Source organism: Psammomys obesus, unplaced genomic scaffold (assembly GCF_907164565.1).
Source record: "Psammomys obesus unplaced genomic scaffold, mPsaObe1.curated_primary_1811, whole genome shotgun sequence".
NCBI classification, from domain to species: Eukaryota; Metazoa; Chordata; class Mammalia; order Rodentia; family Muridae; genus Psammomys; species Psammomys obesus.
In genome coordinates, this window is record NW_026588752.1 from 6,310,748 (window position 1) to 6,338,421 (window position 27,674).

The 27,674-nt window shown below is 48.9% G+C and overlaps 3 protein-coding genes and 1 long non-coding RNA gene across 6 annotated transcripts; 2 read left to right on the top strand and 2 right to left on the bottom strand.

Moving 5' to 3' along the window:
• Positions 1-1,829: 1,829 nt before the first annotated feature.
• LOC129674717 (uncharacterized) lies at positions 1,830-14,261 on the bottom strand. Its single transcript, XR_008719826.1, has 2 exons — positions 14,137-14,261; positions 1,830-7,268 (listed from the first exon to the last, which is right to left on the bottom strand). It is a non-coding gene; the product is annotated as an uncharacterized LOC129674717 (long non-coding RNA).
• A 221-nt stretch (positions 14,262-14,482) lies between these two features.
• Pgp (phosphoglycolate phosphatase) lies at positions 14,483-17,294 on the top strand. Its single transcript, XM_055604864.1, has 2 exons — positions 14,483-15,192; positions 15,285-17,294. The coding sequence occupies exons 1-2, from the start codon at positions 14,553-14,555 to the stop codon at positions 15,608-15,610; spliced, it is 966 nt and encodes a 321-aa protein (XP_055460839.1). The 5' UTR covers positions 14,483-14,552; the 3' UTR covers positions 15,611-17,294.
• Positions 17,295-17,371: 77 nt separating this feature from the next.
• On the top strand, positions 17,372-19,650 carry Bricd5 (BRICHOS domain containing 5). 2 transcript variants are annotated; one of them, XM_055604870.1, is made up of 6 exons: positions 17,372-18,164; positions 18,309-18,428; positions 18,616-18,771; positions 18,842-18,943; positions 19,194-19,347; positions 19,443-19,650. In XM_055604870.1, the coding sequence occupies exons 1-6, from the start codon at positions 18,114-18,116 to the stop codon at positions 19,535-19,537; spliced, it is 678 nt and encodes a 225-aa protein (XP_055460845.1). In that variant the 5' UTR covers positions 17,372-18,113; the 3' UTR covers positions 19,538-19,650. The 2 variants fall into 2 exon arrangements, with proteins under 2 accessions (XP_055460845.1, XP_055460844.1); XM_055604869.1 differs by having other exon boundaries at positions 17,372-18,428.
• On the bottom strand, positions 19,500-23,216 carry Mlst8 (MTOR associated protein, LST8 homolog). 2 transcript variants are annotated; one of them, XM_055604866.1, is made up of 9 exons: positions 23,175-23,216; positions 22,497-22,698; positions 22,289-22,340; positions 22,042-22,204; positions 21,618-21,693; positions 21,383-21,535; positions 20,545-20,669; positions 20,263-20,426; positions 19,500-20,167 (listed from the first exon to the last, which is right to left on the bottom strand). In XM_055604866.1, exons 2-9 carry the CDS (start codon positions 22,623-22,625, stop codon positions 20,049-20,051), a joined length of 981 nt encoding a protein of 326 aa, XP_055460841.1. In that variant the 5' UTR covers positions 22,626-22,698; positions 23,175-23,216; the 3' UTR covers positions 19,500-20,048. The 2 variants fall into 2 exon arrangements, with proteins under 2 accessions (XP_055460841.1, XP_055460842.1); XM_055604867.1 differs by having other exon boundaries at positions 22,497-22,668; positions 23,175-23,194.
• Between the last annotated feature and the right edge of the window lie 4,458 nt (positions 23,217-27,674).

Consider the following 27,674-nt stretch of genomic DNA (forward strand, 5'->3'; position numbering starts at 1 on the left):
CTGGTTATTCTTCCAGAGGACAGGGATCTGAACACCAGAACCCACATAACCTCTAACAACCACCTGTAACCCCACTTCTATGGGATCTAATGCCCTCTTTTGTCCCTCTCCCCTCCCCTGTCACCACACATATAAGTGTTACACAAAATATTTAGATCAGGCTGGCCTCAAAATCTCAAGAGATTCACAGGTCTCTATTTCTTGAGTGCTGGGATTAAAGGATGAGCCACTATGTACTTTGCCTGGCTTGGCAAACTTATTTTATTAGGATAAAGGCGAATAGAAAATATGTTAACATAGATACAAAAGCTCAGCAAACATTTTCTGTAAAGGAGGGATGATTGGCTTTCTTTTAAAATGTTTTATTTTTATTTATATAGATTTATTATTTTGTGTGTATGAGTGTTCTGCACCTCATGCCTGCCTGATGCCCACACAGGTGGTCAGTTTCCATGTGGGTTCTGGGAATCAAACCTGGGCCCTTTGCAAGAACAGGTGCTCCTAACCAGTGAGCCAACTCCCCAGCCCCAAAAGGTTTTATTTTGTGTGTGTGGGTGTTTTGCCTGTATGTATGTTTATACACATTTATGCAGTACCCACAATGGCCAGAAGAGGGTTCCTACTTTAGGGATCTGGAGTTACAGATGGTTGTTAGCTGTCATGTGGGTTCTAGAATTCAACCACCCCCACCACCCCTTCCTCTGGAAGAACCACCAGTGTTCTTAACCACTAAGCCATATCTCTAGCCCTAAGCCTGGTCCACATAGAGTTCTAAGCCAGCCAGGACTTCCTAGTGAGACCCTGTCTGAAAACAAATTAGATAAAACAAATTATCACCCTACAAGATTTGTTCAAAGATAATCTATTGTCTCCATTTTGTTCTATTTTCTTTTTTTAATGATTTATTTTTATGTGCATTAGTGTTTTGTTTTGTTTTTTATTTTGGTTTTCTGTTTTGTTTTGCCTGCACACATGTCTGTGTGAGGGTGTCAGACCCCCTGGAACTGGAGTTACAGACAGTTGTGAGCTGCCATGTGGGTGCTGGGAATTGAACCTGAGTGTTCTGGAAGAGCTTTGAGTGCTCTTACCACTGAGCCATCTCTCCAGTTCCTTGTTTTCTTCTCTCTTTCTGTTTTTCGAGACAGGGTTTCTCTGTATAGCTGTGGCTGGACTCACTTTGTAGAACAAGCTGGCCTAGAACTCATAGAGATCTGCCTGCCTCTGCCTCCTCCTGAGTGCTGAGAACAAAGATGTGTACTACCAAGCCCAGTTTTTGTTGTTTTGTTTTAAGTACAAGGCTAGAGAGCTTTCAGGGGAGAAATGGGCCCAGAATCCTGGAATACTTCCCTCAGAGATATACTGAAAAGGAACTGAAAAGCCAGCATCCAGGGGATATCAGAGTGAAGAATGTTTAGAGAGGAACTAGGGATGCCCACCTATACTTCTCGCACTTGGGAGGCTGAGGCCAGTGGATCACCATGAATTTGAAGCTACACAATAATGAGTTTACCAGCCTGGATTACATAAGAAACCCCTATCTAAGCCAGGCGGTGGTGGTGCACACGCATTCGGGAGGCAGAAGCAGGCAGATCTTTGTGAGCTGGAGGCTAGCCAGGCCTACAGAGCAGTTCCAGGACAGTCAGGGCTATTACAGAGAAACCCTGACTCGAGTTAAAAAAAGAAAAAAAGAAAAAAAAAAAAGCCTCTACCTCACAAAAGAAACAACTAAGGGAGGAGATATTGAAATAAAAAGCCAAAGGGACATGACTTGGGTGCACGTGTTATGCCCAGATAGTGAGACCCCCCCAAAAGATGACCTGGAACAGGAATCCAATGCAAACACATGAGGGCTTTATTCAAGCTCGATCGTCCCTGACACAGCAGTTCAGAAAGAGCGGCTCTGAGTCTCAGGAGGGCAGAGTTTTTAAAGGAAGAAACCACAAGCTTTGGTATTACAGGACTGGGTAAAGCTGGGTAAGGGTTCAGTAAGCAAGGTGTCCTTTAAGCTGATTGGTTCAGGTCATTTGTCCAAACCTAAAGGGGGAACAGGTTATTTTAAAAATGTCTGATCCTTATTGCAGTTATTCATTAACACATTCTGCAGCATTTACTGGAACTGGCTGGGTGGAGGGCCTGCGGTATTTACTGGAACCCGGGGGGGGGGGTCATCTTGAGGACAATCAACCTCAAGATGGAGTCTGAGGAACAAAATGGAGTTACTTTTAACTTCTTCATTCCCCCCTCTTCTGATAACTAGAGAGGCCAATCTGGGCTCCTCAGAGATCTGATAGCTGAGTATTGAGTTGTTGATATTGGTACCTCAATACCATTAACTAAATAGTTCCCAATCTTTGTCTTATACATTGAAATAGCTTATTAAGAATGCAAGGCCAAAGGTTAATAGCAATAGCAGAATGAGGAGAGATCCTGTTATGGTGGAAACCAATGTTGTTAACCAGGAGGAAGCATTAAACTTTTGATTCCATTGACTGGAATCAACTTTGGGATTGTTCCCATTCAGTTTTTCTCTTTTCTAGGCCTTCTTGTACTTTGGCCATAGAATCTTTAACTATGCCTGAGTAATCCATGTAAAAACAGCATTCTTCCCTAAGGACTGCACAAAGGCCCCCTTGCTGTAGAAATAAGAGGTCTAATCCTCTTCTATTTAGTAATACAACTTCAGCCAAAGAGGATAAGGAGTCCTGCAAGTGGGAGATGACAGTCTCTAATCTACTGACGTCCTCATCTAAAGACTCCCTAAGCTGCCTATAATGTTGATCCTGGAGTACCAAGGAAGAGATTCCTGTTCCAACCCCTGCAGCCCCCAACCCCAGGATGACAGCCAACGTTAGGGTAGAGATGGGCTCCCTCTTTGTTCTGAAATGCAGGTCTATTAGGGTTGAGGGGGAGTCCCAGAAGGAGGCAAAGTCTTCTCCACTGTGGGGGTTAGCACCAAGATACAGAACTGGCCAGGGAACTGTAACAACTGGCCGAGGGCACAGGGAGTCAATCCTGTTGAACAAGCCCACCAGATACTGGCGGGAGGGATCGGAAACTTAGTCTTCTCAGAATCAGTGAGATCCTGGGTTAGATTACAAAACTTTATATTCCTTGGCAACATCACCTGTGCACGTCCCTGTTCCCTGGCCTGTAACTGACTGGAGTGTGAGTCTGGCCATGGAGGGTTGCTGCCATCTACATAGACTATGGTTATCAGAGGAAATATATAGTTTCCCATGGTGTGACACCATCGTAATAGGGAGGTTCTGTATTGTAGCATAACCAACAGGACTGGGTTAAATCAGGCCTACATCTGTTAATGGCTTGGTAAGTATGTACCATGAGATCCCACAAGAGATCAGAATTGGTGTCCTGGGTGGGCAAATGGTTAGGAGAAGTGGTCACGGGTCTTGTAGGGCCCTTGAATGTAGGAGCTGGTTTAAGTTCGGGCATGACCATTTTGTGGGGCCCTTAGATATAGAAGCTAGTTTGGGTGCTAAGACTGGATTTGGTCCTAGTCTCTGAGGGCTGGTCAGGACTAGATTTATGGAGAACCTTGATGACTCCTCCATCATCGTATCCGTGTTTGTGCAGTTGGATATCAAAGTTTTTACCTTTTTCCCAATTGTAAGATTTTCCTAGCTAAGTAAAAGTCACCTTGAGTTGGTTACAAGGCTGCTTGGCTTCCTTTGGTTGAATAACTCCCACATAATCACAGTTTGATTCAAGATCCCTCTAGAAAGCTACTAAGGCCTCTGGCCTTGGTTGATGAAGCCAGGGGCTCTGAGTTTTACATCCCCTACTAGCACAGAAATAGTCCCCAGACAAATGACCACATTTATGCTTCCACCAAGGTAGGCCATCATAAGTTGAAGGACACACATAGTAAAGGACCTTTCTTACCCTCAGCCACCATCCATTGGGGATGATTTTTAAGAGATCAAAGCTAAGCTTGGGAAACCAGGTTCTGTGGGGAACCACCTTTGAGACTCTAGTAATAACTGTTCCATAGTCATCCTTAAGCCTCCAGGTATGGTTGTCAAGGGTATGCCGGTTCTGGTCAGCAGTACATACAGTTAGAAGTCCTGAGAGGGCTAAGATCTGGAAAACTTGAGCTTTAAAGGGTTGTTTCCACGGTAAACTGTCCATTCTAGAGCTGTAGGATTCAGACAGTCCCCTTTGGTGGAGAACGGGTTAGCTGGTCTGGCGTAGTGTAATGTATCCATGCAGCGATCCCATCCACCTTAAGAGCTGTTGGTGTGGTCAGCAGAATGATGTGAGGCCCTCTCCATCTGGGCTTGAGTGTGCCTTGGCGAAACCTCCTCATGTAGACCCAGTCTCCTGGTCAGAACTTATGTGGTTCTGGAACTGGGCCTGCTTCATAAAGGGTACACAATTTAGGCCAAACAAGTTTATGAGCCCATTGGGTTGCTTTGACTCCAAATAGTAAGTCATCATCTTCTAGTTCTGCAATAGCTGCCAACTGCAGGTTAGGCACAATGGGAGCTGGAACACCATACATGATCTCAAAAGGGGTGAGCCCCATCTGGTAAGGAGAATTCCTCACCTGATAGAGGGCAAAGGAAGAAGCATCACTCAGCCCCTGCCAGTCTCTAAGGTCAATTTAGTCAAGGTCTCTTTTAACAGTCTATTCATTCTGTCTACCTGTCCTGAGCTCTGGGGTCTGTAAGCACAATGCAGTTTCCAATCTGCCCCAGTAAACCTTACTATGTCCTGACTTAGCTTGGACACAAATGCCGGTCCATTGTCTGTGAGGAAAGCCATACCTGGGTAAGATATTTTCCAAAACCTTCTTGGCTACTACCTTCGCAGTCTCAGTCTTAGTCGGGAATGCCTCTGTCCATCCAGAGAAGGTATCCATGAAAACTAGCAGATACTTACATATTTTCCTGGCTTGATTTCTGTAAAATCAGTTTCCCAACAGGCCCCCAGTCTCTTACGTCGTGGTAAGAGCCTGGTTGTTTGGGATTGTTAGAGGCATTAGTTAGATGGCAAACTTTACAATCTGTCACAGTATCTTCTAGAATGCACACTTTTGAAAGTCACTTTAGATTGTCTGACCACGTCTGCCGTTCTTCTGATGCCCATCTGGGTGACTCTTTGAATTTTCCTAAGAATGGTCCCTCCTGAAGAGTTAGGTATAATTAGCTTACCTTCAGCTGATTGCCACCAGCCCTCCAAACATTGACTCATGGACAGACTCTTAGCCCATTTAATTTCCTCCTCTGTATAGACCAGTTGTTCTGGAAGGTTGGGATTGGGTGGTTCAGAAGAACAGTGGTTAGTACAGAAAAAACAGTCTCTTGTAGGGCGGCCTCCTTAGCCATCTGATAAGCCAAGTTATTTCCTTTGGCTATAGAGGAGGTTCCTTTTTGATGTCCTAGGCAATGGATGATGGCCAATCTTTTAGGCAGCCAGAGTGCTTGGAGCAGTTGCAGAATTTCTTTAGTTCTGATGGCTTTTCCTTCAGCAGTGAGCAGGCCCCGTTCTTGGTAAATAGCACCATGTACTATGGCAAAGCGTACCTGCTATCCATGTAAACATTGACTGCCAAGTCCTTTCCCAAAGTTAAGGCCTTGGTCAAGGCCATCATCTCAGCTTTCTGTGCAGAGGTTCCTGCAGGAAGAGACTGGGACCAAACTACTTATGTTTCTGTAGCTATTGCTGCTCTTGCTTTTCTCTGGCCTTCATGGATGAAACTGCTCCCCGTCCGTGGTCCGTGTACCAAGTGTGATTGGCCCCAGTGACGGCAGGCTGAAGAAGGCATCCTTCAGGTCTAGGACGGTATACCAGTCTCTTCCGGGTGGTAGGGAACCCAGCAAAGTGTATGGGTTAGGTACAGAGGGGTGAATGTCCATCACCCGCTGGCTGACTTCCCTCAAGTCCTGGACTGGCCGATAGTCATTTGAGTTAGGCTTTTCAGGCAACAGGGGGGTATTCCAGGCAGACTGACAAGGCCTGAGAATCCCAAGGTTGAGTAATTTACAGATGGGAGGGGTTATTCCCCTTTTTGCTTCCAGGGACATTGGTACTGGCACACCCGGGTGGATCTGCCCCTGGCTTAAGCTCCACAAACACTGGTGGCCAGCCAGTCCCTCTACCTCAAGAGCTACCCTGGGTTCAGGGAGGGGTCCGTACCCCCTCCCTTTTAATCACTATCTCCTTCAGCAAACATGACTCTGGGCTTGGGTCTTTTCTTTGAGCATTGCCTTGCTCAATGGCCCTCCTCTTTACAGTAAGCACACTGATTCTTACCTAACGGCGTTCCATGTCTTCCCTCCGGGCTTTTCCCACTAGCAAGTTGTTGGAGCTGCCGCTTTCTTTCTCTGGGCTCAGCTGTCACAGCCAGAAGTACTTTAGCCAAGTTCGTATTCTGCCTCTTTTATGCCTTAGCCTGCTTTTCCTCTGGGCTATCTCGGTTATTGTAAACCTCCTCTGCCAACTAAATCCCTCAGTGACTTTTCTTCTAATCTTTCTTGTTTTTGTAACTTCTTCTTAATATCTGGTACTGACTGGTTAATGAAAGCCAGGGCCACTGATGCTTTTTGGTCAGAGTGTTCAGGATCATAAGAAGCATAACATCTGTAAGCCTCCATGATCCTCTCTAGGAATGCCGCTGGGCTTTCATTAGGTTCCTACCTGACATCATACACCTTTGCCAAATTAGTGGGCTGTCTGGTGGCCATTTCGAGACCTGCCCACAGTGCCTGGTGGTAAACCAGGAGACACTCCTTACCTTCACCTGTGTTGTAATCCCAAATGGGACCAGTAAGGAGAAAGGCTGCATCTACTGTGGCTGGGATCTGTATTCCCCAGAACATTTTTCGAGCCTCTATAAGAATGTGTTCCCTCTCTTCTGTGGTGAAGAGAACCTGAAAAAGCTGTTGACAATCATCCCAAGTGGGTTGGTGAGTAAACAAGACAGTTTCTAAAAGGTTAATTAGTTGTTTCGAGTTTTTGGAAAAGGAGCATTTTATGTCCTCCAGTTATACAGGGCTGTGGTAGCAAAGGCCAATAATGGTGAGGTTGATTGCCATGCTGATCTGTCAGCCCTGTTGCCCATAGGGGAAGAACAGTAGAGTCTGCTTCCTCCCCCCCATCCTCAGGGGACATGTTGCGCCTACTCCTTGTGCCCCACACGGGTCCCTTCCCTCTCCTGGAGTTGATGGCGTTGAGAGGGTGGTGGGGTTGGCGCTGGTGCTGGCACCGGTTGTTCTTCATTGCCCAGTGGTGCAGGTGGAGAGGACCTGTAAGGTGAAAAAAAAAAAAGAGATCTTCTGGGGGGGACCCTACAAGACAGGGTAGAGAGGAGCTGTTGGCTTGGGAGTCTCTCACTTGCCCATTACCAGTGTTGGCACAGTTCCTGTTGACGAAGAACTGTTAACAGGAGGAGAGAGAAAAGTTTTAACACATAGAGGTGGGTTAACAATTAGGTCCTTCCAGACTGTAATAAAAGGGACCAGAACCATGTGCTTTCTGAAATACTTTGTCCTCTACTGCTAATACGGTAGAGAGATGGCAAGTTCCCTCTGGTGGCCATCTGACACTAAAAGTTGGCCGTTCTGAGCTGCAGTATGTGGTCATCCTTCTTTTTCTTACATACACTGAAAGGTTATGAGCCCTAACCCTAACTTCTTTGAAATGGGCCAGAACGAGATCAAGGGGGTGAGAGGTGGTCTGTCCCACAGCATCCATCACAGTCCAATACAACAAAGACACCCAAACACAAGGAACAAAATAGAAAGACAAACACAAATAAAGTAGACGCTCCGCAACTGGAAACAGAAATAGATCCAAAAGCTTGGACTCACAGACTCCTGCCGTGGAATCCGAAAACAGCACGGAGAGGAGAGTAACCGACAGTGAGGCTCTCCGTTCTCCACCAAAAATCTCTCCAACTGATGGGTGGGCTCTCAGTCAACCACCCCAGGGCCAATGACATCTCCCTGATCCCTGCGGCTGTAACTCTCCAGCGCATCCACTCTCAGCCACATCTTGCCACTTGTACAGTCAACTCGAGGCTTTTCAGAACCAAAAGCAAGCACAAAACACAGACACTGCACAGGGGCACTTACAGGCCGACACAAGACCCTCCTGTCGGGGTCCAGAGGGTCTGGGGGATCCCAGACGAGCTCCCAAATGTTATGCCCAGATCGTGAGACCCCCAAAAGACCACCTGGAACAGGAATCCGATGCAAACACAGGAGGGCTTAATTAAAGCTCAAGCTTGGGCTACCAATCGTCCCTGATGCAGCACTTCAGAAAGAGCAGCCCTCTTTCAGAAAGAACTGGAGCCTCAGGAAGGCAGAGTTTTTAAAGGAAGAAACCACAAGCAGGAATTCCAAGTCTTGGTATTATAGGACTGGGTAAGGTTGGGTAAGGGTTCAGCAAGAGAGGTGTCCTTTAAGTTGATTGGTTCAGACCACCTGTCCAAACCACAAGGTGGAACAGGTTATCTGTAAAAACATCTGTCCTGATTGCAGTTACTCATTAACACATTCCGTGGTATTTACTGGAACCTGAAGGGGGAGGTTAGGTCATCCTTAGGACAATCATCCTCAAGATGGAGTATGAGGAACAAAATGGGATTACTTTTAACTTCTTCATAGGTTAATGTGAGAAGCTAGCCCAAAAGAGACAGAGAGCCTACTGGGCAGAATTCTTAGAGGCAGACCAGGACTCCTGCTCTGTCATTTCCTGGAGATCAGAACAGGGGACCTTGACTAGGATGTCTGGGGCCCATGCAGGTCAGCAAGCGCAGGAGCAGATCACTGCAGTTCGCATGCAGTGTGGTGTGATTGATCTTCTATGCCTGGCTCTTTAAAGGATTCCCAGTTACTGGTCCACTGGGCCTTCAAGAATTCTTAGCCTTTGGAACTGCTTACCCTATGACCTCCAGCGTGGGCTATAAAAGAGCTAGCGGAGGCTGAGAAAAGAGATGAGGGAGAGAAGAAAGCAAGCGGTGCAGACCTACAGAAAGGAGAGAGTTGAACCAGGAGAAGCTGAGTTGAGCAGGTGGGCCAGAACAGTTGTTACAGTTTGGGGCCCCTAGTGTTGGGAAAACCGGAAGAAGAGACTGTTTAAGCACACTGTTGGGGAACTGAAGGAAGAACAGTGGGGGAAACGTTTGAAAGGGGCTGGTCTGGAAACTGGAAGGAACAGTTGGGGAAAATTAGATTCAGGGATCTCTATCTCTCCTCTCTATCCTTCTTTCTCTCCTATCTAGCTTTACTGAGTGAAACAAGGTGAGGGATAGAGGGTGGGAAAAGAAGAACCCACAAAGTAGCAAAGAACAAGCTTCAAGGCAGCGAAACAAACTCCCTTACCTTAGATGGCCTCCTGCCCTGGACTCCACCTAAAAACCAAGTGTTGATGCCCATGACCATCATGAACAGGAACCTCAAAAGGCCTCCTTTTTAATTTTTCAAATTGAAGGGTTTTTCTTTCCAAAGAGAACATAGATTTAGTAAGGAAAAAATTAGGAAAACTCCTGAGAGTGGGAAGAGTTACAAGGGGAGAGTATCTGTTCTTTAAATTTTGAGACAGGATCTTGATAAATTGTTCTTGCTGTCCTCAATCTCCTAGGATTTGGCCTGGCTTCAGAAGAACAGCGAGGTTTCCCACCCCCTCTCTCTTTCAGTCTTAGGTATCTAAATAAAGTTGGCCTTGAACTCCCTATGTATTCAATGATGATCCTGAATTATTTTTAGATTTACTTATGTGTGTGAGTGTTTTGCTGCATGCATGTGTGAATGTATCATTTGTGTACCTAGAGGATGTCCCTCAGAGTAGAGAAGGTGGCACTGACTCCCCTGGAACTGGAGTTAACAATTCTGAACCACCATGTGGGTGTGGGAACTGAACCTGCGTCCTCCACAAGAGCACAAAGTACTTTTAACTACTACGCCCATCTCTCCAGCCCTTCTGATCTTCCTTCCTCCATTCTCCAAGTTCTGGTATTAGATACCACCACGTCCGGTACTTTTCTAGCAATGACTCAGAGTCCTGTGCATGCTAGGCAAGCACTTTCACACTGAGCCCTATCCTTAACCCCTGTTGTTGTTCTGAGACAGGGTTTTACTTTGTAGCTGCATGCTGGCCTGGGGCTCACAGAAATCCTTCTACTGGGCAGGCAAGATGGCTAAGCAAGTAAAAGCACTTGCCATACAAGCTTGGCATACTGAGTTTGATCCCTGGAGTTCACAGTGGTGGTAAAGAAGCAGTTTTAAAAAGTTATCTTCTAACCTCCATTTGCACACTGTGGTATTCATATACTTACACTCACTCAAATACACTCATACACACCAAATACACATATCATTCTGTTTCTCTTTCTCTCACACACACACAGTAGAAATAATAAATAAGGAGCCAAGTGTGGTGGTAAACACCTTTTATCTCAGCACTCAGGAGGCAGAAGCCTATGAGTGCAAACCCATCCTGGTCTACATAAAACCCTATATCAATAAAATAATAATCTTCATTTTCCACAGAAATTGTTTCTGTCCTTTTCACAGCCTTCTTCCCTCCTTTATATTTCTCCCACTATGTGGGCTCAGTCCCTTTCAATGACAGACATGCCTGCCAGTCCACTCAGCGGAGGAGGGGTCAACTGAGGTTCGTTCCTGCTCTGCACTGTCTAGCCGACAGCCTCTCGTTGCTCGGTTTCCTCACTACGGTACTGTAGACTGCCCTGGGATTCCGACAACAGGAGCAGCACCAGATGTCTCCATACTTCCCAAGTGTCCAAGATTAAACCAAGGCAACTGGGTAAGTTTTAGAAGTCTGGTCACATCTGTACATATTTGACATTCCCCGCTGTGGCCTGTATACCAAATCAACTTGGGGTTTCTAAGTGATAAAACCAGTATTTGTAATCTTTTGTCAAATGCAGCTCTTCTTGGGGTCAGCTCAGCTTCCCAAACTAAACGTGAAGACAGAGATGAAGTAGTTCTCCTAGACAGTATGTACTCCAGACAGGAACCCTGCAGTCTATGCCCTCTAAAGCTGTGTCGTTGTCCTCCATCTTTTCCAGACCAGTAGAGATAGGATGCTCTATAAGTAGGGCCCTTATGAGTACTGAGGTCATTGGCTTGTCTGATGAGTTTAAAAGATAGAAAAGATTCAGGAAAAAAAAAAAAAAAAGTATAGAGAGAACTAGGGTCAAAGAACAAAGTAGGAGGTTGGCAATCTCCAGGAAACTGGGAACTACTGTTATTCTGACACCTGTCTCTAGTCAAAGTGACACTGATAACATACACCCCAGATTTGGGAACACATATCCTCATATTCAAACATAAGAACAAGAACGTTCACAGGGAATTTACAAGAGCCTTAAACTAGAAATAACCAGTGCACATCAGCAGAAAAACAGATAAGACCACAGGTCTAGTGGTGGTATGATTTTACAATGGTCCAGGAGACAATTCAGTTAAAACAAAACAAAACAACAACAACAAAAAACTGAGGATGTATTTCTCAAACATAATGTTAGTAAAATGTGACAACTTGCCAGGTGGTGGTAGATCAGGCCTTTAATCCCAGCACTCAGAAGACAGAGGCAGGCAGATCTCTGTGAGTTTGAGGCCAGCTTGGTCTACAGAGTGAGTTACAGAACAGCCAGGGCTACACAGAGAAACCCTGTCTTGAAGAAAAGAAAGAAAAAGAAAGAAAGAAAGAAAGAAAGAAAGAAAGAAAGAAAGAAAGAAAGAAAGAAAGAAAGAGAGAGAAGAAAGGAAAAGGAAAGCATGATAACCAAGGGTACATGTCATAAGATGGTCCAGTAGTGGACATGGCAGCCCATGCCTGGAATCCCAGCACTCAGAAGCCTAGGGCAGGAAGACTGCCTAAAGTTCCAGACCAGCGCGGGCCAGAGTGAAAATGCTGTCTTTGAAAAACACAAAACAAAGAAAGCAAAAGGGCTTGGAGGTGTAGCTCATTGATAGGCTTGCCTGGCGTGCACAAAGCCCTGGTCAGTGGTCAGTACTGAATAAACTGGACATGGAGGCTCATCATGTATGTAATCTCGGCACTTGGGAGATAGAGACAGAATAGAAATTCAAGGCCACCCTCGGTTAACAATGAATTAAAGCTGGCCTCAGTTATATAAAACCCTGTCTCAAAACAGACAGACAGGGACGGTAAGATGGTACTTGTAGCCAAGCCTAACGACTGGAGTTGGATACCTAGGTGGAAGGAGAGAACTGATTCCTGCAAGTTGACTTCTATATGCTAATGGCATGGGCACAACAGGTACCAAATTTAAAAACAAACACCAGTGATAGTAGTTTTCAAAAGATCATGTGTATGTGTATGTGTTACCGTTGTTGAAACAGGGTTCCTCTGTGTAGCCCTCAAGTGTTCTGAAACTTGCTTCATAGACCAGAATGGCCTTATAGAGATTCACCTTGCCTCTGTCTCCTGGGCCTGGGGTTAAAGGAATGTATCACCATGCTGGACCATTCGGTTCTTTGCACCTTTATGGGAACTCACAACAGCCTGTAACTCCAGTTCCAGGGATCTGACTCCTTCTGGCCTCCAAGGTCACCACAAATGCAGGCAAACACTTATATGCATAAGATAAAAAATAAATCTTCAAAAATATGTATTTTTAATTATGTGTGGGTATGTGCATGTGTATGTAAGTATCCATAGAGGCCAGAAGGCCACCAATCATGAGCCTTGGAGCTGGTGTTACAGGCAACTGCCCAACTTGGGTGCTTGGAAACTGAACTCAGGATGGTCTGCAAGAGGAGTGAAGAACCAGCCTGCCTACATCTTAAGCTTAAAAACCATCATATAGCAAAGACAAGTTAGGTGTATTCCTGTTTATGATTAAACCTCTGTTTCTTGAGGATTGGGCTATGCCCCACCTGTAACCTTAACTACAAATGTTCTGTACTTTCTGTTCCAGGAATGGTAATCATGTCTTTGTCACAAAAAGTTGTTTATAACCATCTTGCAACCCTACCTTTGTTTCAAAAGGTTATATGACAACCTATGACTATCTTGTTAGGATCGCCTGTAGTTATGAGTACCTTGTTAAGCTCACCTTGCAACCATATCTTTGTTTCAGAAGGTCTTTAGGGCTAACAAGTATGCTTATGTCCAGCTCCTGTCTGACAAATCCCCCATTTGCAAATTCCCTACCACTAAAGCTTTATAAAAACCTTGTTTTCCTCACATCCAATGCTGACCTCTCAAATCCCGCCTAAAGGGGAGGCAGCCCTTGTACACAAATTAAAAAGTTTGCTTTAATTAAATGTCTGCTTTGATTAATTAGGCCATGATGATTTGGGTTAGTGGTCCTCTCATCTTTGGGATTAACAAGTACAATCTTTAATCACCATTCCTCTAGTACAAAGGTAAGAATTTTAAAAGGATAATCTAGAACATCTTTTTATATATATTCGAAGTCAGAAATGTGATTGAGGGCTGGAGAGATGGCTCAGAGGTTAAGACCACTGGCTGTTCTTCCAAAGGTCCTGAGTTCAATTCCCAGAAACCACATGGTGGCTCACAACCATCTGGTGCCCTCTTCTGGCCTGCAGGCACACATGCAGGCAGAATACGGTATAAATAATAAATAAATAAATCTTAAAAAAAAGAAAGGAATGTGCTTGAGGAGGGATATTCGTTATTGACCGGATGGTAACATAAGGAGACTTTTGTGAAATACTGAAATTATTTTATATCTGATACTTGAATGTACATGCAAGACTTAAACCCACCATTGTATATTATGCCTCAATAAAAAGTATTAGTTGTTGATGAGGACAATAAAAGAGACCAATTGCTGAATATCATACTGTAGGCAATGTCCTTGTGGATCCCAATCCCATTGCTTTGCCATCACTGGTTCACATCACTTCAAGGTACGGGGAAACCGCTTTTGAAGAACCGAAAGTGAGGATGAGAGTCCTCTCAGGAAAGGAAGTTCCAGGCTGGCTCCAAAGACTGAAAGGGACTCTGGGCCAGCGCACGTCTAAGGCGCCTGAGTGACTGCGCGCGGTGCAGGCTGCGCCTCCCGCCTCGTTCCTTGAGGATAGCCCCGCCCAACCAAGACGGCCAGAAGAGGCGGCCAATCAGCAGCCAGCCTGGCCGGGGGTCACTGACCTGGAGTCTCCGTCACCTAGGCTGACCGCCGGTTTCCAATGAGCGAGCGGCCCCGCGGCAATCCGCGACCGGCCGCCTTCCGTCCCGTGCCCTCCGCAGCGCGCAGCGTTTCCGCAGCGAACGCTCTACCCTCGCCGGTTGGCGCCGCGCCAGCCAATCATCGCGGCGTCGGGGCCGGGCAGCCAATGGCTGTCGGGGTCCGTGCGACGGTTGCCGCTGTGCGCCAAGCCGCTCGCTGGAGGCGGAGATGGATTGGCGCAGACAGGGCCCAATGGGCGGTGCGCGCGAGGAGCAGAGCCAGTGAGCGTCTCGGAGGCGGGGCGGGCTCCGCGGCGGGCGGCTGCGAGGAGCAGCCGGTGGTGGCGGCGGCGGCGGCGGCGGCGGCTGCGGGTAGCGGCGGCGGCCAGCGGTCGGCCATGGCGGAGGCAGAGGCCGGCGGCGACGAGGCGCGCTGCGTGCGGCTGAACGCCGAGCGGGCCAAGGCGCTGCTGGCCGACGTGGACACGCTGCTGTTCGACTGCGATGGCGTGCTGTGGCGCGGCGAGACGGCTGTACCGGGCGCGCCGGAGACTCTGCGGGCGCTGCGGGCCCGCGGGAAGCGGCTGGGCTTCATCACCAACAACAGCAGCAAGACTCGCACGGCCTACGCGGAGAAGCTGAGGCGCCTGGGTTTCGGCGGCCCGGTGGGGTCCGAAGCGGGCCTCGAGGTGTTCGGCACGGCCTACTGCTGCGCGCTGTATCTGCGCCAACGCCTGGCCGGCGTGCCGGACCCCAAGGCCTACGTCCTGGGCAGCCCGGCCTTAGCCTCCGAGCTGGAGGCCGTGGGTATCAATAGCGTGGGCGTGGGCCCCGAGCCGCTGCACGGCGAAGGCCCAGGCGACTGGCTGGCGGCGCCGCTCGAACCCGACGTGCGCGCGGTAGTGGTGGGCTTCGACCCATACTTCAGCTACATGAAGCTCACCAAGGCGGTGCGGTACCTGCAGCAGCCCGAATGTCTGCTCGTGGGCACCAACATGGACAACCGGCTCCCGCTGGAGAACGGCCGTTTCATTGCGGGTCCGTGCGCCCAGGGGCTGGAGGTTGGAGGGCGGGCCCAGCCCTTCCGTGTCCTCTGACCCCCGCGTCCCCTTCCCTCCCTCGCTCTACAGGTACCGGCTGTCTGGTGCGAGCCGTGGAGATGGCCGCCCAGCGCCAGGCGGACATCATCGGGAAGCCTAGCCGCTTCATCTTCGACTGCGTGTCCCAGGAGTATGGTATCAACCCGGAGCGCACAGTCATGGTGGGAGACCGCCTGGACACAGACATCCTCCTGGGCGCCACCTGTAGCCTGAAGACTATCCTGACCCTCACCGGAGTCTCCAGTCTTGAGGATGTGAAGAGTAATCGGGAAAGTGACTGCATGCACAAGAAGAAAATGGTCCCTCACTTCTATGTTGACAGCATAGCCGACCTCTTGCCTGCCCTTCAAGGTTAAAGATCTAGTGTCTTTAATCTGGAATAAAAAAAGAATGAAAATCAGTTACCTAAATTAATAGGTGGGGCGTAGGAATCGCTCAGTTAGCTGGCTGCAGGTTAACTGAGGTTAAGCAAAGGCAGTAGTTAATCTTGTAAGTGAACGTTGGGGGGTGTTGTTTACAGATGATTATATTTTAAGATGCACTTTTAAGCTGGGAAGGCATTGTGGGGTGGGCCCTGGGCTTTGTATATGTTGGCAGGGGTGGGCATAGCATCTGCCCAGCATTCAGGTAACCTCGGGCCCTGTTCTTGATTCTAAAGTGGGTACGAGTTGTGTGTCAGGCTTTTTACTGAAAAATGTATTCAGGGATCAGGCCCTTAGATGGGCACAGAGCGGGGAAAGGAGGGACTTTTAAAAGACCATTTGTGCAGACCAAAAACTTGGTCCCCCCCCCCCCCAGTGTTCTGCAGCAGAGGAGCCTGGTACTGTGCCCCAGTTCCTTGTCTGCAGGGAGGGGATGAAGGAAGCGGCCCTCAACCTCCACTCACCCAAGCTTTCTAGAAAAGCACTTCGATACCACAATTGCCTGTTTGAGATGCCCAGCGCTACTACATGGCCCCTTCTGCACTGCTGCACATTAACAGCAGCTCCGCTAAGCTTTGGCTGCCTGGGTATCGGTGCTCCCTCTGCTATCACTTCCACTCCTAGCTGCAGGGAGCACTCCTCCTAACTGACCGAAACTTAAGTACAGCCTTTTTGGTCCTGCTGGAGGTGGTGATCCTACCCTGTACCGACATCTGTTCTGATTTTTTGCCCACCCTGAAGTTTATACCCAGGCGTCTCACTGAGTGTGGTCGGCTGAGCAGCCAACTGGGTATGGTTGCCTGCCCTGAAGTGCATGCTGCTGTACAGGGAGCTCAGAACAGTATTTATTTTTCAAGTTTCTTAAGCTAGTGAATGACATTGTCAAGTGTGGAATTGGATCTTAAGTGTGTGGATGAATCCCACTTAAGAACTCTCATGCCCCGGTGAGCAGCATAGCCAATGTGCAAGCCAAGGATTGCCTTGTTTCCAAGAGTGTCCTCTAGGTAGGAAAGAAGGAGGAGTCCTGAGAATAGTTAAGTTTAACAGAGCATCCAACCTCCCTTGCGTAGGTCACTTAGGGTTGTGGATGGGTTAGATGTCAGTGCTCCATGAAGCCACCTATTTCTGTCTAGTGGTGGTCCACCGGCCAGTTGGCTTCTCAGCATCTTGGCCTTTCCCTCTGTTCTACAAGTCCCTGACCTTTAGCAGTCTGCTGAGCAGGCTGGGAAATGTTCATGGGGCACACCCAGGAAGCTGTTCCTTTTGGCTAATTCCTTCCTGGCACCTTGCCCTGTACCAAGTGGCTACTCTCATGATCACAGCACTTCACCTATTCACCAAGTTCCCAGAGCAATAAAAGGTATCCCAAGCCCAAACCTGCCCACAGGTCAGTGGTGGCTGGGAGTTTAATGGTGCCATAGTTCAGCCAGAAGGCAGCAGTGCGTTGGTGGTGCTGATCCTCCGGGTCTGAATGAGCAGACCCACACAGTAGCACTTGGCAGGTAAGCCGTCAGGGGTGCCCCCCTCTTGAACTGGGCAGTAGAACCCGTATGTTACATTTCTAGCTTGTTTCACTGTGTGAACTCAAATGCACATTAAACTCTCAAACCCAGACTAACCAGGTCTGCCTTCCTCTGCTTTCTTTGAGTAGCAGTTGTCTAGCTATAGCAAGGCAAGAGAACTTAATGCAAGCTAGGAGTCCAACTCCACTATCCTAACAGAGTGGCCGTGACCACTGCGGCCCCACCCTGCTTGTGAGGAACAGGTCCTGAAGAAACAGGAAGTGCATGGCATAAAACCAAAGTAGAATAAGGCCACTGGGTGAAGTGTAAAGGAAGTATATACAGCTGAGCCACTGTGTTACACAGCTAGACAGATAAGGGACCAAAACAACATGCTAGGGAACAGGCTGGCTCAGCCATCCTCGATGTGCAGCAAGCTGTTTGGCCATGGTCTGCCCTGGAGCCCACTTGGTCATGCACAGCCCCATCTGATGTTAATAGGGTCTGGAAAGAGGCTTGAGTTTGTGGGGAAGGTAAGAAAGTAATTAGCCTCATGCTGATGGTTTATATATATTTATTGATGGTTCCTGTGTGTCCAGAGGTAACAGAAAAAAAAAGTCTGCCCAACCAGACAATCATCCTGGCCAAGACCCAAACAGTTGTTCTGACTTCCTACGAAGGCCAGGCTCTCACCCTCTAAAACCTCCAGTTCTGCACAGGCCAAGGGTTCAGAGACAAGCCTGGAGACCAGCAATCAAGTGGGGGAGAGGGCTGTCCTGGCTCTGACACGGGATATCAGATACTGGCCGGGAAGGAAGCAGAGGAATTGGGAGGGGAGGACTCAGTTTGATTCATCAAAGGCGTCCTGAGGTTCCCCTGGCTGACTCCTCCAAGGGGCTGCAGACAATCAGTGCATTGTCAGCAGGGGCTGCAGCATGAAGCAAGGGCACATCCACACCGAGAGCCTCAGGGCCAGGCCTGTTGAGGTAAGTGTCTCTACCACCCCCAAGACAAGACAGGGAGGCCATAGGAGGGGAGCGTCACCAGCCACCCTCCTCAGCCCCTTCCCTGAGCAAGCAGGCTCCCTGGTCTCCAACCTGGACGCCCCACTGACCATAACGTGCCCTCAGGTGAAGACTAAGCCCTGCCATAGGGGCTGGAGAGCAGCAGGCCTGCTGCTACTGCTGACACTGGTCACTGCAGGGGCCATGGCTGGAGGGCTTCTTGGCTTCATGTACAGCCCTCCCAAGGTGAGCACCTCCTCAAGCCCAGGGGGATACAGAGTGTAAAGTGGGCTGGAAGGCCAATACCTGTCAGCCTCGAACGGGGCTGGGTCTAAACACTGGCCTTGAGCAGATAGTAAGAGAACCAGAAGGAACAAAGGCCAACTCGGGTGATGGAAACACAGGTTGGGGCTGAATCCCAAATATCCCTCAGCCGTTACTGCAGATGCTCCGAAAGACCTTCCCAAGCTCTAGGGTACCCTGGCCCAACCAAACCATTCTAGTGGACGTGGCCGTGAACATGGCGACTATCGTGGTGACTCCGCTTCAGAGCAACCAAAGCTGGGCCGTGCTGTTCGACGGGCAAAGTGTGAGTGGGCTTGGGAGGGGGAAAGAGTGGAAGTGTCAGGTGAGGCCTTGACTTACCTATCTGTCCCCAGGGCTACATCTGTTACCGCCCCGCAGAGCACCGGGCCTGCTTCCTCCGTCTGATGGAAGCCCAAGACTGGGAGACCCTGCGGCTGCTGGTGAACACTTCCAGGGTGAGCAGTACTGCTTGGCTTACCCCCCACCCACCCCCAAGGCCAGGGGACGAACAAAAGGTCCTCTGTACAGCCCAGCTGGGCCAGCCAAGGCTCTGGTTTCAGGGGAACAGAAAGCCCTATCTTCCCCTGACTGAAGCTGTTGACAAGAGCAGGTGGAAGGGCCATCAGGCTGGGGTGGGACATGAATGCCCTATGCTGTGAGGATCAAGGAAGTACTATATGGTGGCCCACCAGAGTCTTTCTGCAGGCCCAAGAGTCCCATGAGCCTGGCCAAGACACCCACTATGCTCAGGAACTGGTGGCAGTTTTGGGGGGCCATACTGTGGACCCTGCCCAAGTGGGAGCTTCAGTGCAGCAGCTTTGTGCAGACACCCCCATCTACTGGGCCCGGCGAGCAGAGGGTAAGTTGGGGTGGGCTGAGTGAAGAGGACTATGGCTCCTGCAGGACAGCACTAGGTGGGAGCCCTTGGGACTCATGAACTTCCCTTCTCCCCAGGACCCCAGCGACAGCGGCTGATCTACCTCTGCATTGACATCTGTTTCCCGAGCAACATTTGTGTGTCCATCTGCTTTTATTACCTCCCAGACTAAGCCCCCTACCAAGCCCTCCTGGCCTTGGTCCCACAGGTCAACAAGCTGGCCAGGTCACCAGCACCAGTGAAAGGCAGCTGACAGTAGGGACAAATAAACCCAGATTACCTGGCCATGGTGGTGATTTCTGGGGCCTCAGAACCTGGACAGGGGTAGGGAGGGGCAAGTGGGGTTACATACCTGGGAAACAGGCACCAGCCTCAGATCTCAACAGTTCCAAGTCCTCTGAGTCTACCCTCTCTAAAGGCGGAAAAGACTCCCAGTCCAGGCACATGTAGCCTGGCTCACTACGCCTTCTGACAACAAACTGGAGAGAGTCCCTGGGTACAGTGGCCAACAAGTCTAGGTTGGCCAAGAGGGCCCAGAGGTGGTCTGCTCAGGTCTAGCTGGCCTGACATGCAGAGGCTGGCCTGAGAGCCTCACTTAGACCAGGGTATTGCTCAGGTACATCCACTTAGAGCCACTAGACCAGGCAGTCCTGATTGTCCAATGCAGCTTCCAGGGGCAGAGGCTAGCCCAGCACACTGTCATTGAAGGCCAGGCAGACGACAGCTTTCTGATGGCCACCATACTCTCTCTTGATCTCTCCAGTCTCTACACACCAGAGCCGGGCAAGGTTGTCAGAGGAAGCTGCAAGGAGGGATCAGGCGGCAAAGAAGCAGCAACAATGAGTGACCTCTTTAGAGGCCTAGGCAATGTGGGAGAGATAGGAGGGCAGGACTCACCTGTGACAATGTACTGGGAGTCCCCTGAGAAGGCACAGCCCCACATCCAGCCACGGGATGACTCGCCAGGGTTACTACTCTTGATGCTGAGCTCTGTCATCAGGGAGAAATTGGACGTCCTCCAAATTTTACATGTCTGGTCCGCTGAACAGGTGGCAAGAAGCCTGGGGTTGGACATGGGGTGTCTCAATACTTACCGCTTACCACATAAGTATCCTTTTACCATATACCAGGCAGTACCCCCAGCCTGTAAATCCCCTCTTCCCAGCACTCTACACGCACGTGGAGTCGGGGCTGAAGCGGCACTGCAGGGCATAGCGTGTGTGGGCTGGGATCTTGGTCTTGGGGATGAGCTGAGTCACCTCGTCACCAATGCCTCCTGTCAGGTTCCAGACATAGCAGTTTCCCTATGGAACAGAAGGGCAGCCATTCAAAACCAAGACCCCCAGATACACATGGGCCAGGGTAGGCAGGGATGGCATCTTGGGTCATGTCCAACCAGCCAAAAGCAGAAGGCCACACTAAACACAACTCCCTAGAGACTGGAGACTGCTGCTGGCCAACAGAGACGCGCAGGAGGGGAGACAGTAAGGAGGGCACCCAGATAGATGATGTGACAAGCCCAGGCTGGGAGGAGGGAACGCAGGTATGTGCAACAACTGATGTTTGGGGACTTAAAAGGAGAAAATGAGACTGGAGATGAGGCAGGGACCAAACTGAATCATCCTGCTGTCCATGAGAAGGAGACGGAGCTTCTTAAGATCTCAGAACAGTGCAGCCTGCCAGAAAGGCTAAAGGATCCTTCTACAATTGAAGAACAGATCAGACATCCCAGTAAGGCCACAGAGAAGCTTATCAGTATCAAGGGAGATCAAAGTCATGGGCTGGAACATGAAAGGAGGAAATAACTGGCCCTGACAAACACTGGTTGAGGTGTCTAGCCTGATGGGTGACAGCTATGGCAGACAGCAAGGTGAACATCAGGAATGGTTCCCAGGTGCCTGACTTTGGGAGCTGGATGGAAGCTTAGAGAGGCCTGAGAGACAACGGGAGTCAACTCTTCTGCAGAGGATAAGGAGCAAGGTGCTGAGATGCCCCTGTACCCAATCCCAGCACTCACAGCACTATTGACTGCCGCCATGTAGCTGGCATCCGGGTCAATGTGGGCAGACGTGATGGAATACTCGGGCTCGGGGATCAGCTGCTCGTTGTGGTCTGTCTTCAGGTCCCAGATGTGGATGGCACCGCTCTGGTCACCCACAATGAGTTCTGCCTGGGATGTAGTGGAGGTGAGATGTGACAGTAACCCCGCCCTCCAAAGCCCCCAGGTACCTGGCCCCATGAGTACTCCTCACCTGGTTGGGATGCAGACACACGCAATTAATGGGTGCATTCACTTGGAAGATACGCTGACACTGCAGGTTCCGGGACCTGTGGGGAGTGAAGGTGACGCGTGCTGTCTAATGTACATTATTTGTGCCCCACCAAAAGCCCCCATTCTCTGCTAATAGTTGCCTCTACTTTAGAGGGAATGCTTGTGAAGTTTGGCTCTTTCCCCACAAGCGGCAGCGTGAGGCCAGGGAAGAAGGGTTGAAAGTCTCAAGGCAGGGTTGCCCCTTTGATATAATGTAATTCTATTCTGCTTTTCTTCTTCCCTCAATTACCCAGTCAAAGCCCCCTTGCTTACTTAGTCTGTTTGTAAAGTAACCTGCCCAAAGACAATCCCCTGGCCCCATCCCCTCCCCAAGCAGCCACCCTCTCCAGCCCAGCACGAAGCACCTGAGGTCCCAGATGCGAGCTGTGCAGTCCTCCCCGCCTGTGTACATCCAGCGGCCATCCTCGTGAAAGCCCACCGACGCAATGTTCTTATTGACTCCATCGTAACTGATGACGGGGTTGGGGTTATTGGAGTTGAGATCATACATGCGGATATGTTGGTAACCTAGGGACACAGGCTGAAATGAAGCACGGGCACCAGGGAGTCCTGCCGCCAGTAAAGGAGCCAGAGGCCAAGAATCTCAGGTACCTGCAGCAGCAATCATGCTTCGGTCTGGTGTGATCTCTAATGCATTCACCTGCTGAACATGTTAAGGATGATGGGAAGGGAGACCTGCAAAGGGAGGCCTTGGGGCCACAGGCCGTCAAGAGCCCCACCACCTGGCCTGAGTTTCCCCTGGCATTTGTCACTCAGACTTAATCCCGGCGAGCACCACCCTGCTCCTAGTGGAGGATACAGAGTCCTGATGCTGCACTGTTCGAGTGCAGATTCCACTGTGGGCCTGCCAAAAGCGCACAGTGTGGTCATAGCCAGCAGTTGCTAAGATGACAGGGTCACTGCCCACTGTGCCTGGAGTGGTGTTCATCTTTTGATCGCCGGGAAAAATGAGGCCTGCACTGGGCCAAGAGCTGACAGACAAGGTCCAAGGGTCAAAACATCTGGAGAGAAAAGACGCATGCATATACATCTGCATCTGCACCTACAGTGGGCATTATCATCACTTTAAAGATAAGGAAAATCAGAGCGTTTAAGGTCATGCTGACAGACCCAAGAGACTCAGCTCCTCTGCTTCCCGCGCGTTCCTTCAGCTTCACCCGCTCAGTGGGGACGCTACCTCGCCTGCAGCCAGCAGGAGGCAGTCACAAGCACCGGGCAATCACCGCGGCTCCGTCCGCCACAAGGATAGGCAAGGCATGCGCAGGGAAGCTAGGGAAGCCGGGCTCCGCGGCTGTTGCGCATGCGTAGCCGGCCGGCATTGCGCTCGGAGGGGTGGGGGCGCTGCCTGTCAGGACCCCTGAGCTCCCCTGCGCTCTGAGGACCTCCCTGGCTTTGTCCTATCGGCCTGACTACCCCAACCGCACCCCCCTAGCCACCCGGCCACCGATACGCGGCCCTAGTCCCGCGGCCTCCGTACCGTACACACGCTCTGCACTCTGCCTTGGTCCAGGACGGCGAGGCGAGGAGGAGCGAGTCGATAGAAGCCGGGCCGATCGTAGAGTTATCGATAGCGGCAGGGCGAGACCATGGGTCCGGGGAGGAGGGGAGTTGACAGTGATGGGAAAGTTCCGAGGCGAGCAACTCCCGAAGTGATGGCGCGCGGACTGGGCGTCAGCCGCGGCCCCAGCCTCGAGCTCACTGGGAATCACAGCCATGGTCTGATACCTGTGTTCCAGGCTCGGCTCCCAGGAGGGGCTGCACAGCCTGGTCTCCCCACCCCTCGCAGACATACACGTACACAATCCCCCTACCCTACCTACCAAGCTTGAATTTCTAGGCAAATACAAAACTTTAAGATAAAAGAACATTCTCTTTGTTATTTTTTTCTTTTCTTCTTCTTCTTCTCCTTCTTCTTCTTTAGTATAAGCATATCTCAAAAAGAAATGTACTAAAATAATTACTTTCTTACAAGAAGTTCAAATGCAACTGGGCATTCTGTACTTTTATTTGCTTTATCTGGTAACCCTAGTCTGGGCCCGTGCAGACCTGTTTAGTCCCAGCCTGATCCTCAGGGCACACAGCCCAGGAACCCCTTTAAAACTGCACATTCGCATGCCTCCACTTTTTTGAATTATAGCAATATATTTTATTTAGCCCAATATATAAAAATATTCTCAGCCGGGCATGGGAGCACATGCCTTTATCCCACACAGAGAAACCCTGTCTCGAAAAACCAAAACAAACGAGATTATCTTAACACACATTCAACATAAATATTTTGTGCTTTTTTATTTTAAACTTTGAAATATTGCGTGTATAACATTCTTGCAAGAAGTTACAATTTGGACTAGCTACATTACAGGCACTCAATCACTTTATGTGTCTACTGAATAAACATACTGAACAGAGCAGATGAACATTTCAAGAACAGCAAATTAAGCCTAGCATGGCGGCGCATGCCTGTGATCCCAGCGTTCTCAGAGGCAGAGGCAGACACAGAGGCATTCGGATCTCTGAGTTCCAGGCCAGCCTGGTCTACAAAGCAAGTCCAGGACAGCCAAGGCTACACGAAGATACCCTGTTTTGAAAAAACAAAACAAAACAAAACAAAACAAAAGCAAATTATATTTCATTATATTTGTGGAATATAAGTTTGTTTTATATGTTAAAAGATTAAACCTAGCTGGGTGTGGTGGCACAAGCCTTTAATTCCAGCCTGGTCTACAAAGCAAGTCCAGGACAGCCAAGGTTACATAGAGAAATCCTGTCTCAAATAACAAAAAATTTAGAAATTTAATTTTTTTAAAAAAGAGAATAAACCCTATAACATAATTAATGTTATACAGTCTGATATTTTAAAAATATTTTGTCTATTAAAAATTTATATAACACATTTTGATCATTATAATTAAATTTTTCATTTTTTTTAAAAACTCAGTTACGTTATGTAAATATGTTTTTATTTTAGTTCCAAATGTGCAATTTTATTTCATTTTAAAGATTTATGTATACAGCATTCTGCCTGTGTGTTTGTCTGCACACCAGAAGAGGGCACCAGATTTCACTCTAGATGGTTATGAGCCACCTTGTGATTGCTGGGAATCGAACTTATGACCTTTGAAAGAACAGCCATTGACCTCTGAGCCATCTCTCCAGCCCCCAAATGTGCTATTTGGGTTTGGGCTTTAGTTTGTCCACAGATAACTGTATAGTACAGGGTGTGGTCATCGCCAGCCGGTAACAGCCAGCTTCAGGTGCCGCAGGGATAGCCTAGGGCTCTGAGGATATAAATCTGAGAGCCCAGGAAGAAAAAGTGTGGCGTGCAGTGGTGGCATGTGGCGAATGGCCGTTTGGAGAGACCAGAAAAGGATGGCATGGCAGCTTGGAGGAGAAATGGTTCAGCACAGCAGCTTGGAGGAGACTGCTTCCTGCTGCTGCATCTGTGGTTGACAGAACCCATCGACCCTAAACAGCTGGGAGAAGTAAAGGGGTCCCCACTAATCTTCTGTCTCCTACCTAGGGTTGGGGGCTGAAAGGGAGAGACTTTAAGGAACCCCAATAAAATAGAGTTTCAAAGTGAGTGCTACAGATCAAATTCATTCATGCTCCTCTCCCTAACTCCATCCAGACTGGAGTCCACTTCCCACTGCGTATAGCCCTTCTGCAGCTTGTTCTGTGATGGTCCTGGAGCCTTGAGGCTGGGTTGTGGCGTGGATGTCCCATTCGCAGCTGAGCATGCCACTGACGCTTATGCTCTTCACTTCGACAAGTTGTGAGTTTGCGGTAATCATCTTCTGCTGCCAAAGAAATGTCTCTGATGAGTCTGAGAGTCACACTGACCTATGGGTGTGCAGATGCAGATTTTGAGGGTGCTTGATACTGAATCAACTTAGTAGAGTAACACTGCTTAATTCACCGCTGGAGCCTGTGGGCTCCCCAACCATGAGTTCTTGGCCAGGTTAACAGTCTGCCAAGCATGTGTTTCCTCTACTGGAGCTGGCTTTAAATACACTCAGAAGACAGTTGGCTATGTTCATAACATTCATGCCATTATTTAACTCATGGACATATCTAGGTTTCAAGAACAGCAAATTAGGGGCTGGAGATGGCTCAGAGGTTTAGAGCACTGTCTGTTCTTTTAGAGGTCCTTCCTGAGTCAATTCCCAGCAACCACACGGTGGCTCACAACCATCTATGATGTGATCATCTCTCTTTTAGCCTTCAGGTGTCCATGCAGATGGAGCACTCATTAATATTATATATATATATATATATATATATATATATATATATATATATATTATATTTTTTTTTTTTTTTTTTTAAAGAATGGCATATTAAGCCAGGAGGTAGTGGCACCGTTAATGCCAGCACTCAAGGAGGCATTTGCTTGAGGATCTCTGTGCATCTCTGTGAGTTCGAGGCCAGCCTGGTCTACAAAGTGAGTTCCAGAATAGTCAGGGTTACACAGAGAAACCCTGTCTTGAAAAAAAAAGTTTGTTAAAAGATTGGGTGTAGTCATGCACACCTTTGATCCCAGCACTAGTAGCGCAGAGGCAGGTAGATCTCTGTGAGTTTGAGGCCAGCCTGATCTAGAAAACAAGTCCAGGACAGCCAGGGCTACACAGAGAAACCTTGTCTCAAAAAAAAAAAATTAATAATTTGTTAAAAGATTTAATACTATAAAATATTTTATCTTATCTGATCTAATTTTTTAATTATTCTCTCAATATTATATCCCAACCACAATTTCCCTCCCTCCAGTACCCCCAGTCTTTCCCTCCATCTTTCCTCTCCCCCAGATCTACCCTTCCTCCGACTCCTCTCAGAAAAGAGCTGGCCTCTCAGGGACATCAACCAAACATGGCATATCAGGCTACAATAAGACCAGGCAAATACATACCATCACATCAAGGCTGGACAAGACAACCCAGTAGGAAGAACAGGGTCCCACAAGTAGGCAAAACAGTCAGGGACAGCCCCACTCCCATTGTTAGGATTCCCACAAAAACACCAAGCTACCCAGCCATAATGTATGTGCAGAGGATCTAGTCAGACCTCTACAGGCTCCCAGGTCTCTGTGAGCCCCCATAAGTCCCAGATAATTTATTCTGCGGGCCGTGTTCTCATGGTATCTGGTTCCTTTGATCCTGCCTCCCCCCTCTACAAGACCCCCAGACATCCACCTAATATTTGGCTTCTGGACTCTGCATCTGCTCCCATCAGTTGCCGGATGAAGTCTCTCTGGGCTCTTTGATGACGATTCTGATATCACACCTCCATTTTTTATTAAAGCCCTCCGAACTCCATGAAGTTGGTCCTGCTTCCCCATGACCTCTTCCCACTGCACATGTAGATGGGGCTTCAACCTCCTTTTCCATCCAGCCACAGAGAGGGTGGGTTCAACTGCTCAGCCAAGGCCAATTTCCCCGTCCATGCACCCAGGTTCTTTGGTCATACCTCTTCCCATACCTTTCCCTAGTCCCTCTTTAACCTCCTTAGCATGTCTTTTTCTACAGGTTTTTCTTTCCCTTGGTTTTTCTGTTCTGTAGACCAAGCTGGTCTTGAATTGAGAAACCCGCCTGCCTTTACCATCACTGCCTCACTGCCTCACTGCATCTCACTGCCTTTACCATCACTGCCTCACTGCATCTCACTGCATTTGCCATCACTGCCCTCCTTAGTGTGTTTTTGTTGTTTTCCCACAGTGGCTTCAAATTTACTATGTAGCCCAAAATGACCTTGAACTTCAGGTCCTCGCCTCTGTCTCTTGAGTGAGTACTGAGATTATAGGTGGCTGTCAGCACACCCAGTTTTATACTGTGCTGGGAATAATTCACAGGGCTTGCACATGCTAGGCAAGCACTCTACCATCCCAGTTTCAGTGCTAGCTCCAGCTTCCCTCTTAATGTTTAGCGCGCGCGCGCGCGCACACACACACACACACACACACACACACACACACACACACACACAC

Bases quoted from the DNA above. Each gene is read 5' to 3' on its own strand.
- Pgp (XM_055604864.1), top strand. From the start codon at position 14,553: ATGGCGGAGGCAGAGGCCGGCGGCGACGAGGCGCGCTGCGTGCGGCTG. The intron at 15,193-15,284 runs GTCCGTGCGCCC...CTCGCTCTACAG, and splicing joins GAACGGCCGTTTCATTGCGG to GTACCGGCTGTCTGGTGCGA.
- Mlst8 (XM_055604866.1), bottom strand. From the start codon at position 22,625: ATGAACACCACTCCAGGCACAGTGGGCAGTGACCCTGTCATCTTAGCA. The intron at 22,205-22,288 runs GTACCTGAGATT...CTGTGTCCCTAG, and splicing joins AAGCATGATTGCTGCTGCAG to GTTACCAACATATCCGCATG. The intron at 20,670-21,382 runs GTGAGTGCTGGG...TCTGTTCCATAG, and splicing joins TGGCGGCAGTCAATAGTGCT to GGAAACTGCTATGTCTGGAA.
- Bricd5 (XM_055604869.1), top strand. From the start codon at position 18,114: ATGAAGCAAGGGCACATCCACACCGAGAGCCTCAGGGCCAGGCCTGTT. The intron at 18,429-18,615 runs GTGAGCACCTCC...AATATCCCTCAG, and splicing joins TCATGTACAGCCCTCCCAAG to CCGTTACTGCAGATGCTCCG. The intron at 18,772-18,841 runs GTGAGTGGGCTT...ATCTGTCCCCAG, and splicing joins TGCTGTTCGACGGGCAAAGT to GGCTACATCTGTTACCGCCC.